Here is a 14,298-nt window from a genome sequence, read left to right as displayed (position 1 = left end):
AAATAGTCTGTTATGATATCTGAACACGTAAGTGAGTGTATTTGGCCAGGGAGATTTGCTAGTGAAATTGATCTTGCCTTCCCTGGGTTTTTCCAGTTGTACTTAATAATTAGAGGAAAATTAAAACCCAGATTCCCTGAAACGTTAAGTATCAGATACATAAGCTAATCAAGCCCTCCAATCACCTTGAATTAGAGTTAGAAGGGACCTTAAAATTCATCTTGAACAAACTGAAAGAGGAATTGTAAATCTCTTTCCCCAAATCTCTGCCAAGTGATTGCTTGAATTTCTGCTCAGATACCTCTGGGGTCAGGAAAGTCATCCCTTCAGGGGACCCCCTATTCTTCGAATAGCTGTGAGACAGCTTTGTTGGTTTGAAATCTGCCCTTGGATTGTAGTGTGCCAGCTTAAGTAGACATCCAGAACAAGCTTCCTTCCTCCCACTTCCCAGCCCTTTAGATACTTGATGTTCATCATATTGCTTGGAAACTTTCCCTAGGTCAAGCATTCTTGGTTCTTTCTGCTGTTTGTTCCTCCGAGGACAGAGTTTCTAGTGTCTTACAGTGTAGGACCAGGAGGAGTCAGCATTGTGGGGCAGCTCCTTTAACAGCTTTAGGACTAAAGAATGTTCAAGTTAGAAAAGCTGTCAAGACACAATCTAGTCTGCCCACCCTCCCTTTCAGTTTACAGATGGATAGAGAGTCTTTTGAATTTGAGTGGGCAGAAATTGATCAGCAGCCTCTTTTGGAGTGAGAAATGAAGTGTAAGACATTTTGCCAGTGAAAGTTCTTTTAGTTGCTTAATTCTGATCGCAGGCTTCAGCTGACACCTCCTTTTTGCCAAAGACCTCTCTGGCTCAAGTCAGCCTAAGGCTCAGCTCAGAGTTTCACTGCCAGATCTCCATACACCAGCTATTGGCTTCACTTACAGTTTGTATAGAGGGTAGAAATAACTTTTCCATAAGTTTTACCATCTGTATTGACCACATGGTCGGTTGAGAGATTTTAATAGACTTTTTTTCCTTCATAAAATCAGAAAATGACCATCACAAAGGAGCAGCACATTAGACCCCTTCTGATATGCAGCTGCCTCTGGTGGACGGGTTTCTGGGTTGCCCTTTGTACTTTCTTTGTTTAACAGTCACCAGGCGTCTAGATGGCTTTTCTAAAAGCCAAAAAGCTGTGGACGGGATTGTGGGCCACTTTTCTTTAGAATTTTCCATCTTGAGACTTGAAATAGACCCCTGCTTTTCATTTGGCCCCGAGGAGCTCAGGTTTCCTTGGATGTGCCCAGCGGTGAAGGAGCCCAGGTTTGGGGGCTTGGGGCGCTGCTGCCAGCATCTCCCCCGCCGCCCCCGCCGTCAGTTCCCTTCTTCTCAGTCATCAACACCATTCAGATCTGTGGGCAAAGAAATCCCGGTGAGGGCATGAACCGAGACTTGACGGACGTGAGGAACGGGAGAGGGAAGGTGCCTGGAGTTTATCCGATAACTTGGTCCGAATTGAAGTGCCAGGTTTAAGGCTGGAGCGGCAGGGGCGCGCTAAAGGTGACATTGGAGGGACTAGGGACACCCCTTTGGCGGCAGAGCCGGAGCGGGGAGTGATGCTGGCAGATGGAGCCCAGAATGGCCCTTGCCAGAACCGGCTGGCTGCGGGGCGGCGGGGGCGCCCCTTTTGGGTTAGCTCGCCCTAGGGCTAGGAGCCCGGCGGGTTGGGACGCTGCGGGGGCGCCCGGGGCCGGGCCAGCGGCGGGAGGGCGGGGCTTTCCTTTGTCAGGGGATTTGCGCTGCGCGGCCGAGACTGGCGCTGGTGCCGCTCCCCGCCCCGCGCTCTCTCCGAGGGCGGGGCTCTCCCTCCGGCCCCGGGGGCGCGGTGGGCGTGGGCCCGCCAGCCGAACGGCGGGCGCCGGGGCTCCTTTGCCCTGAGCCGCGCAGAAGCCCCTCCCTCGGTGCCTCGGCCTCCAATCCCCTCGGTCGCCCCCTCCCTCCGGCTCGGCGGCTCCTCGCCCCGGCTCTGCCCCGCCCTCCTTCCCGGGCTCTCCGCGTCGCGCTCCCCGGCTTCCAGGGGGGCTGCCCGGGCGGGGCGGCGCGGGGAAGGGGGAGGAGAGCCGCCCGCCAGCCGAGCACTTCCAGCGAGCGGCGGGCGAGCGGGCCGCGCGGCGCGAGGGAGGCGGGCTCGCCCCCGCCCGGCCCGAGCGGAGCCTTTTGTTCCCAGCCAGAAGTTTGCATGCCGGGACCGTGACAGCTGCGGGCGGGGAGGACGGCGGGGCCGGCGGCGGCGGAGAATAGAGGGGGCTGCTTGACATGCAGCCCACGGCGTGGCGGCTGCGGACCGGGGACTGGCGGCGGCGGCGGGGGAGGCGGCGCCCACAGCACGCGGGACTCAGCAGCCGGAGGGACCAACTAACTTCCTGAGCTCGGGACTGGAGGCCGGCGCGGCCGGGAGCCACCTGCCAGCCTGCGGTGAGGCGACCGTGGCCCTCGGGGCGCGCGGCGCGGGGAAGCGGGCGGCAGGGAGCGAGCCTTGCCGACTGACCCTTGGCTGCCGCCGCAGCCCGTCGGCCCCTCAAAGGCCCGGCGCCGGGCTCCACTCGCCTTGTTTTGCGGCCGCGGCGCTGGGCTGTTCGGGGAGCCACAACAATGCCATGATGTTTTGGAGACAGGAAGCCCCAAGCTGGCCGCGAATGAAGGACTTCCTGTGTTTAAAGTTGCAGGAATATCCGCCGACCAGCCCAGTTCAAATACAAACACCCGAACTAGGGAGGACGAATGGCTAATTCAGACCAGCTGGACTCTCCAGGGCTGGAACTGAGGATAAAATGAAAGGAATTCTTAGGAGCTTGGGCCATACTTGAAGACCAGAGGGGCTGTGCCATTGTTATTAAAGGACACAATCGATGTAAATCCTCTGCTTCCAACTCTACTCGGGTGAGAAGTGAGTGGAACTAGATACTGAATAAGACTCGTCAATATCAGATGATTTTTTTTAACTGACTGAATTACAGCGGTGCTCTTAAAAAAAAAAAAGCCATAGAAGGAATAATTTTGTTGATTACGTTATACCAATTATCTGTCTGCAACTATGAGGCTGCTAACCTGTGAGGAAAAAGCTGTTTCTCTTAGAGCTTCTCCCAGAATAGTTTCAAAGTGCAACTTCCAGGCCTTTCTGGAGGAAAGATCCGATTGGGGAGTTCGCAGTTATGAACATGTAAAAGGGTTTTTAACTTATGCAGAATGCGTTGTGGGGGAACCTGTGAGAAACTTTTAAAAGGTTGATGGTTCACCTTGATTGAAAAAGTATGGGTAAGCCACTCAGCAGGCCAGACTGTTTAAGGCAGAACCCCGCCTGCCTGGGAAAGGGGGAGGAAGAGGATGGCTACATAGAGGATTGCTATGTTCCACAGCGATCTATATATGACACAATGAGGATAAATGAACAGATTGACCAGGGGGCAAAGCTTAATCAGACTTCAAAAAGCACCATGGAAAAGATAGATGGAAGCACTATATCCAGCAACGGTACGTTAGGAGCAGCCGCTAATGTTTTTGAATCCAGAGCACCAGAAGGCAAAAAGTTGGATGAGAGAATAATATTTGACGCACTAAAGCTAAGCAGTGATGTGCAGAAGTCAGCACCTGTGCCACCCAGAAGGCGGCCAAATGCAGAACGCAAGGACAACATTAACAGGAGATCTTGGAAGTCCTTCATGCCACCCAATTTCCCAGAATTCGCCGAAAGGATGGAAGCTTCTCTCAGTGAGGTTTCCGAAGCCGGTGTTTCAAATCCTTCCTTGCAAGAGAAGAAGGAGTCCAGTTCTGCATTAACAGAAAGTTCTGGTCACATGGGCCACAAGGAACCTCAGTCAGAGTCAGTAACTTTGGAGCATGTGTCCAAATCCATAGGTATTCCAGAAATGCAGGATGTGAAAAACTTAGGTGGAAACAGCCAAAACTTCAGATTGCAGCAGTGCAGGGAGAGCTCTTCCCGTGAATTCCAGCCTCTAGAGTCAGAAGCTGCAGCAGCAAGTGGTAACACAGATGTAATGCAGGAACACAGATTCCCAAGTGCAACCTGGCCCAGAGCCATGAAAAGTTTGGCTAAGGGAGGCTTCAGCGAGAAGCAGCACCCCCTGGGGGACACAGCTTGCACTGTAGAATTGCCACCTCTCTCGCCTTGCCTGAGTGAAGAGCTGTTGGATTCCGAGTTGCATATTCTCATAACCCCCGGCCTCAGGGAGAAAACAGAATCTGAGCTCAAGTTTGAGGAGGATGAGCGGTGGATCATGATGGAGGCTGCGGAGGAGTGGGAGGAAGAGAAACTGTCAGAGAGTGGGAAGACTTTTCCAACAGCAGATGAGGAGAAGAACAGCCTGGCAGGTATCTTTGAAGAAGGAGAGCAAGCAGATACTGCGGCAGTGGTGGAGGATGGAGTCGGCTTCACCACCGCTGTCTTGGGAGCTTTTGAGCACCTAGCTCTTGGTCAGGTACGTTGCTCTGATGACCCGCAGCCCGCTCAGAACTGTTTGGCTTCTGTTCTCGAGGCCGCATCTTTGGATTACAACTGTGTTCTAACAGGTGAGAGCGCTGTAGGAGAACTGAGAAACAGGACTGCTCTGGGGCTGGAGGGACTTGTTTCAGATTTAGAATGTACTGTTGGTCCTGCTGATTCAGAGCAGCTCTCTGACACAGACTCAGTGCAGATGTTTCTTGAACTTGAAAAGGAGTGTTTATCTGAAGAAGGAGTGACTCCTCTAGTTGAGCTGGAGAATCAAGCCTCTTCTGAAGGGCTGGCCCCATCCCAGGACGCAGAAAATTCACTTGTAATCAGTCCTTTTTCAGGGGCTGCCTTAGAAAAGGAGCACGTAGGCCTTTTAAAGGTAAGGACCGAGGACTCTGCTCCTGGGTTGGACGGTGACTCTTTCAATGCCCTGGATTCTTCTCAGGTGCCTAATACTGTGGAATTTACTGCCTACTCTGATTCCATGAGGGATGCTTCCACTGTTGGTGAAGAGGAGGGTGAAAAAGTGCCTTTTAGTCCCAAAACTGCCGGGGAATTTAACCTTAGACTCCTGACTGATCTGGAGTCCCTGGGAGGATGGTCCAACTCTGATCACAGGGCTTCTCCTGAAGAAAATGTACCGGACTCTGAAGCCAAGCTGGCCAAAGAACACAGCAGTTTGTCCCAGGTGGACGGTCATGAAGTTGAGGCGAATGCTGAGGAGTGTGTGGAGAGAGCCCCCCTCAGTTCTGCTGTTAGCCATGAACTCACAGATGTTACCTCAGGATCTGAAGGAGAGGCGTTGCCGAATGATTCACATTTACCAACAGATGAGATTCATTGGGAAGGTGAGAAAGGAGCTATTAATGAAGAAAATAACCGTCTGACTTCCTTGGGAGATGTGGACCCTTGTGAATTGTTGTCCGTGGAAGGAGCTTGTGATGAGGGGGGTGAAGCACAAGCGCTGGATTATGAAGCCAGGCTGGAGGACCGAGCCTCAGCACAGCTTCCTGGCGAACTCCCAGAGCGAGTCTCCCAGAATCTCCAGAGGAAGTCTCCAGAGTCAGAGTTCGTGAGTCCGCACCTGCCGGTTGGAGGACTGAGGCATAGCAGAGATGGAGTGGAAACTGCGAATGGGACCAAGCCCAAGCTGAATGTGGCCTCACTGGAGGAAGGGGAAGCAGAAATGAGAGATTCCAATTCATTGCTAGATACCTTTTTAGAGGAACAAGTTACCAAGGCTAGTAACACGGAAGCAGTTTTGGAGGAATGGGCATCCATCCCACAGGAGCCTGACGCAGCTGCTGCAGTGTCCACTGTAGGAGATGCCCTACATGCTGCAGTGCCTGTCCCAGAGGGAACTGCTATAGCCGCTGTCACAGTGCCCTTCCCAGAGGAGCATGTCCCAGTTGTTTCCTTGGCCACCGTAGAGGCACATTTCCCAGCTGCCTCAGTTTTTACCGTAGAAAAGGATGGCCCAGCTGCTGCAGTATCAGCCACAGAGAGGGCTGCTGCCGCAGCTGCTGCAGTGCCTGCTGCTGAGGGGACTGCTCTGGCTGCAGTGCCCACCACAGAGGATGCTACCCCGGAGGAGCCCGTCACCCTCGCTGGTGCAGTGTCCACCCCAGAGGAGCCTGATACCACAACTGTTAGAATGCTCACCCCAGAGGAACCTGTCGCCCCAGCTGGTGCAGTGTCTACTCCAGAGGAGCTTGCCACCCCAACTGTTAGAGTGCTCACCCCAGAGCAGTCTGCCGCCCCAGCTGGTGCAGTGCCCACCCCAGAGCAGTCTGCCGCCCCAGCTGGTGCAGTGCCCACCCCAGAACAGTCTGCCGCCCCAGCTGGTGCAGTGCCCACCCCAGAACAGTCTGCCGCCCCAGCTGGTGCAGTGCCCACCCCAGAGCAGTCTGCCGCCCCAGCTGGTGCAGTGCCCACCCCAGAGCAGTCTGCCGCCCCAGCTGGTGCAGTGCCCACCCCAGAACAGTCTGCCGCCCCAGCTGGTGCAGTGCCCACCCCAGAGCAGTCTGCCGCCCCAGCTGGTGCAGTGCCCACCCCAGAGCAGTCTGCCGCCCCAGCTGGTGCAGTGCCCACCCCAGAACAGTCTGCCGCCCCAGCTGGTGCAGTGCCCACCCCAGAGCAGTCTGCCGCCCCAGCTGGTGCAGTGCCCACCCCAGAGCAGTCGGCCGCCCCAGCTGGTGCTGTGTCCACCCCAGAGGAGCCTGCCGCCCCAGCTGGTGCAGTGTCCACCCTAGAGCAGTCTGCCACCCCAGCTGGTGTAATGTCCACCCCAGAGCAGTCTGCCGCCCCAGCTGGTGTAATGTCCACCCCAGAGCAGTCTGCCACCCCAGCTGGTGCAGTGTCCACCCTAGAGCAGTCTACCGCCCCAGCTGGTGTAATGTCCACCCCAGAGCAGTCTGCCGCCCCAGCTGGTGCAGTGCCCACCTCAGAGCAGTCTGCCACCCCAGCTGGTGCAGTGCCCACCCCAGAGCAGTCTGCCGCCCCAGCTGGTGCAGTGCCCACCCCAGAGCAGTCTGCCACCCCAGCTGGTGCAGTGCCCACCCCAGAGCAGTCTGCCACCCCAGCTGGTGCAGTGCCCACCCCAGAGCAGTCTGCCGCCCCAGCTGGTGCAGTGCCCACCCCAGAGCAGTCTGCCGCCCCAGCTGGTGCAGTGCCCACCCCAGAGCAGTCTGCCACCCCAGCTGGTGCAGTGCCCACCCCAGAGCAGTCTGCCGCCCCAGCTGGTGCAGTGCCCACCCCAGAGCAGTCTGCCGCCCCAGCTGGTGCTGTGTCCACCCCAGAGGAGCCTGCCGCCCCAGCTGGTGCTGTGTCCACCCCAGAGGAGCCTGCCGCCCCAGCTGGTGCTGTGTCCACCCTAGAGCAGTCTGCCGCCCCAGCTGGTGTAATGTCCACCCCAGAGCAGTCTGCCGCCCCAGCTGGTGCAGTGCCCACCTCAGAGCAGTCTGCCACCCCAACTGGTGCAGTGTCCACCCTAGAGCAGTCTACCACCTCAGCTGGTGTGGTGTCCACCCCAGAGGAGCCTGCCACCCCAGATGGTGCGGTGTCCATCCCAGAGGAGCCTGCTGCCCCAGCTGGTGTGGTGTCCACCCCAGAGGAACCTGCAGTCCCAGATGGTGCGGTGTCCACCCCAGAGGAGCCTGCCACCCCAGATGGTGCGGTGTCCATCCCAGAGGAGCCTGCTGCCCCAGCTGGTGTGGTGTCCACCCCAGAGGAACCTGCAGTCCCAGATGGTGCGGTGTCCACCCCAGAGGAGCCTGCTGCCCCAGCTGGTGTGGTGTCCACCCCAGAGGAACCTGCAGTCCCAGATGGTGCGGTGTCCACCCCAGAGGAGCCTGCCACCCCAGATGGTGCGGTGTCCACCCCAGAGGAACCTGCAGTCCCAGATGGTGCGGTGTCCACCCCAGAGGAGCCTGCCACCCCAGCTGGTGCAGTGTCCACCCTAGAGCAGTCTGCCACCCCAGCAGGTGCAGAGTCCACCCTAGAGCAGTCTACCACCCCAGCTGGTGCAGTGTCCACCCCAGAGGAGCCTGCCATCACAGCTGGTGCAGTGACTACCCCAGAGCAGTCTACTACCCCAGCTGGTGCAGAGTGCACCCCAGAGGAGCCTGCAGCCCCAGCTGCTGCACTGTCTGCTCCAGAGGAGTCTGATAACCCAACTGTTACAGTGTTTACTCCAGAGGAGCTTCCTGCTGCAGCTGCTGCAGTGCCAGCTGTGGAGGAAGTGTTCCCTGTTGGTGCACCCTTCCTGGGAGATACTCCCCATGCTGATTCAGTTCCTGTCTCAGAAGGAACTCCTATTCTAGAAGAGGCTTCCTCTGCTGGAATGCCAATCCAGGAGGAGCCTGATTCCCCAGCGTTTGGAGTAAAAGAGGTGACTGGCACAGTGCTGCATGGGAAAGTGCCTCTGGCTGCAGTTGATGGATTAAATTCAAATGAGGTAATTGTTGCTCATTTTGTTAGGGTAGGATGTGGAGAGTAAAGTGAGATTTTCAAGTTCTGTGACTTGGTGGTGATTAGAAAGGGAACAGATAATTTGTTGGTTCTCTTAGGAATATCTTAAGTTTTTCTGGCGTTTTTTGGTCTTTTTATTGAATTTATGGGGAAAATGTGTCTTTCATCTGCTGAAAAACTTTATAATTCAAACTTTTTCTAATTGGGATATAAGCAAAGCTCAAGGAAAACAGAAATGTAAACAGTTTTGCCTTTAATTTTGGAAAAGATTATTAGCGGGAAAGGGTGATTCTGCTTTTGAAATTTACAGTAAGCACGTTCTCTCCTAAACCAAGAGGCTGCTTATTCATTGGTGATGTTAGCAGTCAGGTAGAGGCTAGAGTATATGCACTTTGGATTGAGACCTGGGATAGTTTTTAACCACTGTGAGACAGTTAAATTTCCTGAGGCTCCAGTTGCCTCATTTGTTAAGGCAGAAGAACGAACCTGTGAGGGTTGTGAGGATAAAATGAGATCATCCGTTCAATGCACCCAACACAGAAGATTAGAGTCACTGTCAGTATGCTTCCCCTTTCCCTTTCAAATAGACAATGTTGGTTAACTGAAGGAATTCACCAAAGCAGGTTGGGTGAAAGCCATATATGGATGTGTGAAGAACAGTTTTTGAATACAAATGTGTATTTTTAAAACCTGAAAAAGGCACAGTAATGATTATAAAGAAGGTATTTTAGTAATCTTGTCAGTCTTTGTGTTCGGAAACAAGTCACTTTTCTTTCCCTGGACCTCTTGTTTCTTAATCTGTGAAATTAGGAAATTGGGCTAATGTCCTCCTGGGTCTCATAGCTCCAAGATTTTGAAATACTCACGTTAGAGAACATAATGTGTTGTGAACCCTGTTCCCAAGATTCCTATCCTTATTAGCGTTTCATAATCAAAGGACTTCCAGAGTGGCAGCTCTCTGCACTTTACTGTCCTGGTGTCATTTGGTCACTGATAAGGAGGGAAGGAGTTAGAAGTTTAAGCAAATACAGTCAGTGGTAACTGAGTGCAAAGGTGGTTTTAATTTTGCACCATCTCCAGGACCTAAAACAGTGCCTTCCCTGTAGTATGCATTCCTGTTGACTGAGTGGATGAATGTTAATCTTCTGAGTGTCCATAGATGCTGCGAGAAAGTTGGGTTCACCTGCATTGCAGAACCTTTCAGGGAAGCCTTAGTCAGCTAGGACCAATTAAACATGCAGCTGCCAGCAAAGAAAGATCATTTTGATTGCAGGCTAGAAGCCGTCACCTTTGCCACAGGTCTTCCGCTTAGCTGTGTGGTGGTGGTGTCACCTGGATTTCACAATTATTTTGTGATGGAGCACCCCATCAAATTATAGAGTGTATCACCTTCCAGATTGATGGATTTGATCCAGTTTTCTCAGTTTTACTGAATTTGGGATTGACACCAAGATCCCAGCATCCTATGCAAAGTCACCAGCATTCTTGATTACACAGACTATTTCTAGTATAAAGCCTGCAGCAATAGTCGATGAAATATAGGGATTTAATTATAAAGAGCCAGTCAAATCTGCATAAAGGAAAAATATTCAGAGAAACTCTTAAGTCAGTCTCTGGGATCTCTGGTAGTCTGGCAGCTACAAGAGGTAGTTGTTTTATGAAATCTTGGGTGATATAAATGACAGGAGAAACAAATAGTAACCCAGCTGCAAAATCTGTGATTTAGAATGAAAATGAACTGCTTTAGATCCTCTTCATGTGTATGTAAAATGTTCACATGTATACATGGTTAAAATAGATATAAGCATTCTAATAGCAATCACAAGGTTTGGTAGAAGAAAGAAAAGCCAGAACTTGTTTGCTATTTCCGTAGTGGGATCCTAGGTCCACTAAGAGCAATCTGTGGTTCTTTAAGCCTTCTTCTCATGTGTACACTTCCTTAGACTTATTTCCAGTCACTGGTTCAATTAAGAAAGCAACCGTTTTTATTAAATAGTTGTACTATAAAATTAAGAATTTGCCAAGGAAGTTTTTAAGCAAAAATTGGGGAGCCTCACAATCTCGGTTCAACACTTGAATCCTCAGCCAATCAACAGAACTTTTATGGATTTGTTTGCTTTCTCTAACACTGTTTCTGTACAAGGATTCATTCATTTACTGGATAACTACCTATCGTGTACCCAGTACTCTGTGCTGGGTACTGGAGCTTCTGCGGTAAATAGAATTGGCATGGTCCCTGTCCTTGTGGAACTTACAGTGTAGTAGGGGAGGCAGCGTGCGTTTTAAGTTGTTTCAGTTATGTGTGACTCTTTGCAACCCTGTGGACTGTAGCCCACCAGGCTCCTCTGTCCATGGGATTCCCCAGGCAAGAATACTTGAGTGGGTTGCTGTGCCCTCCTCCAAGGAATCTTCCGGACCCAGGGATCAAACCAGTGTCTCCTTCATTGCAGGCAGATTCTCTGCCGTTGAGCCACTGGGGAAGCCCAGGGGAGCAGAAATTAAGCAAAAATGATAAAAATATATGGTTATAAATAGTGGCAAATGCTTTGAATAAAAAATAAAAGTTATGATAAACAGTAGGGGTATTTAACTTCAGTTATGTCAAGGAAACAGTTTTAAAACTATAACCTGAAGGATAAATAGAAGTTACTTAGTCAAAGAGCATTCTGGACAAAGGAAATGGAAATTGGAGAGAGCTTGGCATGTGAAAACTAAAAAAGAGTCAAGTGACTGGACCACAGTAAGCAGGGTTTCCAGAAGAGTGTCTTGCAGTGAACCTGGAAAGGTAGGAAGGGGCCAAATGATGCAGGGACTGAGACAGAAATCCTCAAAGATCTCTACCTTAAAAGCCATAGGCAAATATTGAAAGATTTAAGTAGGGGAGTGAAATTATTTCATTTACATTTTTTAAGGATGACTCAGCTTAAATATAGGGAAAGTTGGTTCACATTGACAAAAAACATTTTCAACATTATTTGGGTTTGTAAATCTCAGGTTTCTTTTGCATTTTGATAGTTTGTATTATAATTGATGTGGAATTCAGAAAACACAGAATGGTTTGCAACTTTAAAAAATCACACTGGCTGCTATGTTTAGGATGGATTGTTGGGGATCAGGAACAGAGTAGAGAGGCCTGCCCAATTACTGCAATTGTTTAGGTGGCTTGGATAGAGAGTCAGTGGATTTGAAGACAGTTGAATGGATCTGAGATGCAGTTTAGGGGCAGAATCAGTAAGACCTGATAATGGCTTTCACGTTGGGGGGTAGTGAGGGGAAGTTATCAAGGATGGCTTCTAGGTTCTGATTTGCATCATTGAGTGGATGGGTGTTGGAGGGTGGAGGAAACAAAAAGTACTCATTGAACTGAGAAGGCATTTTGAGACCAAAAAAGAAGGCAGGCAGCTCCATAGAATCAATGGATCAGTTTATTATAGAGTAACTTACTCTCAGGCTTCCCTGGTGTCTCAGCAGTTAAGAATCCGCCTGCCAAAGCAGCAGATGTGGGTCGGGAAGATCCCTTCGAGAAGGAAATGACCACCCACTCCAGTATGCTTGCCTGGAAAATCCCATGGACAGAGGAGCCTGGTGGGCTACAGTGCATGGGGTCGCAAAAGAGTCAGACACGACTGAGCAACCAAACAAAAACTTACTCTCAGGGTAGCATCAGGCAGACTACAACCCAGAAGCATTCGCAGCTGCACTCTGCACCATCGTGGGAGCAACTGGGACAGTTCTGCAGTTAACCTAGAGTGTGGGGGTCAGTGCTTGGGAAAAGGACTTGTATTCCTAAGTCAAGATTTATGAATGGATTCTAATCTGTGGGCACTAGGAATATACATCAGCAAAGGTTTTCATCATTGTTTGGGGACTAACAGAGCATAGGGGCTACCTGGTCCTGATAATTATTAAACAGTATCTATTATCTACAAAGCCCTTGACAACGGAAAAGTGATTTACTGTATGTTACAGTCCTGGGTAGGATCAGCAGAAGGACAAGAGAAACTCTAAGGGCCCAAGATGGTGTCAGTGAGGCTCATAGCCAAGTGGGGGCAGTAACGAATTGCTCAGGGAATAGCAGAGTTGGGGGAGAGGTATACAGTTCAACTTTGGAATGGTGTATGGCAATATTAAGGAAAATAGTTGGATATTTAGATTTGAAATTCAAAATATATATATAATTTTTAGAGTAATAAGCATTTATTGTGGTAAGGAATGCCATAAGAATGGGTAGAATTGCCTTTAGATTGAGAAAAGGGCTCAGAACTGGCATCCTACCCTTATCTCTACCCTCTCAGGCTAACATTTGGAGATCTAGAGGAGAAAGAGGAAGTGCACAAAGGACATCAAAAAAGGATCAATCAGGATGAAAGCTGGGAGACTGTGGTATTACTGACGATAAAAGTGTTTTAAGAAGTTCTTTGGGAAATTTTCTGTTTTATGTCCCTGTTGTATCTTACAGCCATGCAATAATTTTTACTAGTGTTCTGCTCTGGGAAATGTCTGCCAGCACTGGTTAGTTAGTAATGGCACAGTACATGTGCCATGAAATACTAAGGAGTAGGACTTTTAACGTATCTAAAAACACAAGTTTTGCAAAACAGCTTTATTTGGGAATTAAGAGAAAGGAGCAGGTGTTTTCAGATTTATTTTCTTTAACATTCTGTTCACTTGTGTTCACTATAAATATTTAAAAGAGTACTAGTATATAGAGGCATTTTCATATATTTTTAAACTTCTGGAAAAAAAAAAGACAAATACCCATTCCCTGTCAATCCATAGAGTGCACATGGGAAATGAAGAAATCTCAAATACATTATGTGAAATGTTCACGAACAAAGTAAATCCAAATTTTAAGAAAAGAATTGGCTCTATTATATGGAAGAGATTATCAAGCTACTTAAATTATGTCTTTACTTTTCTGTATGATTTACATTGATACCAGTAGAGCATCTTGCCAAGATGGAGGTATTCTCTGTTGCCCAGTACATTAGACCCTTAGCCACACATGGCCTTTGACCCCTTGACCCCATGAAATGAGGCTAGTAGGGTGGAGGAACTGAATTTCTAGTTAAATAGCCACACGTAACTGTTGGCTGCCATATTGGACAACACAGGAAAAATTACATATCAGTCACAGCATGAGACAGGAGACAGCATTTAATTACTGGGGGCTCTTCAGTGTGGACTGGACACCCTCCCTCTGTACTTAAGGCACTTCTGCTCTCTTCACCTTTTCAGCCCCTCCCACAGCCATTTTGTTGTTTTTTTTCTCTTCTGCTCTGATTTTTCTTCAGTGAAAGCATGTTTAATACAAAGTAGAATCATAGCACTTGCTTTCTCGAGGAACCATGTTGTTGGAGTAACAGTCATTTTTAGCTGAACTGCTGTGTAGTGTTGCCTAACAAAATATGGTGTAATCAAATTATAGTATAAAATGAAGCCCAATGGTAATTACCTTTAAAACCTTCCTTTTTCAGTGTTCCCTTGGGCCTTTCTTTCTTGTGACTCACTTGTTCAGCCACAGACCATTCTTTCTAGAATCAGTTTCCTAATCTGTGGTCTCACATAGGCCAAAATTAGTCTTATCCAAACTTATAATTTTCTTTTGAATTTATTTTTGTCCTCTTGCATTCTTCAGCTTTCATTGATTCACCTGTCTCCCTGAACTTGAAGGAACTTTTTATGGAAGAAAAAAGAATGGAAATAAATCCATCTAGTGGGATGTTGCTGATTTTATCCTCTGACAATTGAGAGAAATCTGATCTTAGGGACAAATATTTATTTCATTTTTTCCTTAATACCATTGGAGTGGCAGAAGTATTGTTCTCTTTGT

General features: G+C 49.7%; 1 protein-coding gene across 3 annotated transcripts in view; it reads left to right on the top strand.

Annotated features, from left to right (window-relative positions):
- MACF1 (microtubule actin crosslinking factor 1) overlaps nucleotides 1-14,298 on the top strand; it is a 350,958-nt gene that overhangs the window by 281,367 nt on the left and 55,293 nt on the right. The window contains exons 1-5 of one of the 3 annotated variants that reach the window (XM_081492102.1): nucleotides 2,429-6,059; nucleotides 6,228-6,730; nucleotides 6,962-7,320; nucleotides 7,456-7,822; nucleotides 8,210-8,451. The exons of the other annotated variants lie outside the window; for them this stretch is intronic. Of the exons in view, the coding sequence (XP_081348228.1) occupies nucleotides 3,298-6,059; nucleotides 6,228-6,730; nucleotides 6,962-7,320; nucleotides 7,456-7,822; nucleotides 8,210-8,451 (4,233 nt within the window). The 5' untranslated portion in view covers nucleotides 2,429-3,297. Of the gene's footprint in view, nucleotides 1-2,428; nucleotides 6,060-6,227; nucleotides 6,731-6,961; nucleotides 7,321-7,455; nucleotides 7,823-8,209; nucleotides 8,452-14,298 lie in introns of those variants that run through there. 3 annotated transcript variants of the gene reach the window in all.

The sequence above is a fragment of the Giraffa tippelskirchi genome, chromosome 5, assembly GCF_054371585.1.
Source record: "Giraffa tippelskirchi isolate mGirTip1 chromosome 5, T2T-mGirTip1v1.2.pri, whole genome shotgun sequence".
NCBI classification, from domain to species: Eukaryota; Metazoa; Chordata; class Mammalia; order Artiodactyla; family Giraffidae; genus Giraffa; species Giraffa tippelskirchi.
This window is presented reverse-complemented; position numbering and strand designations above follow the sequence as displayed.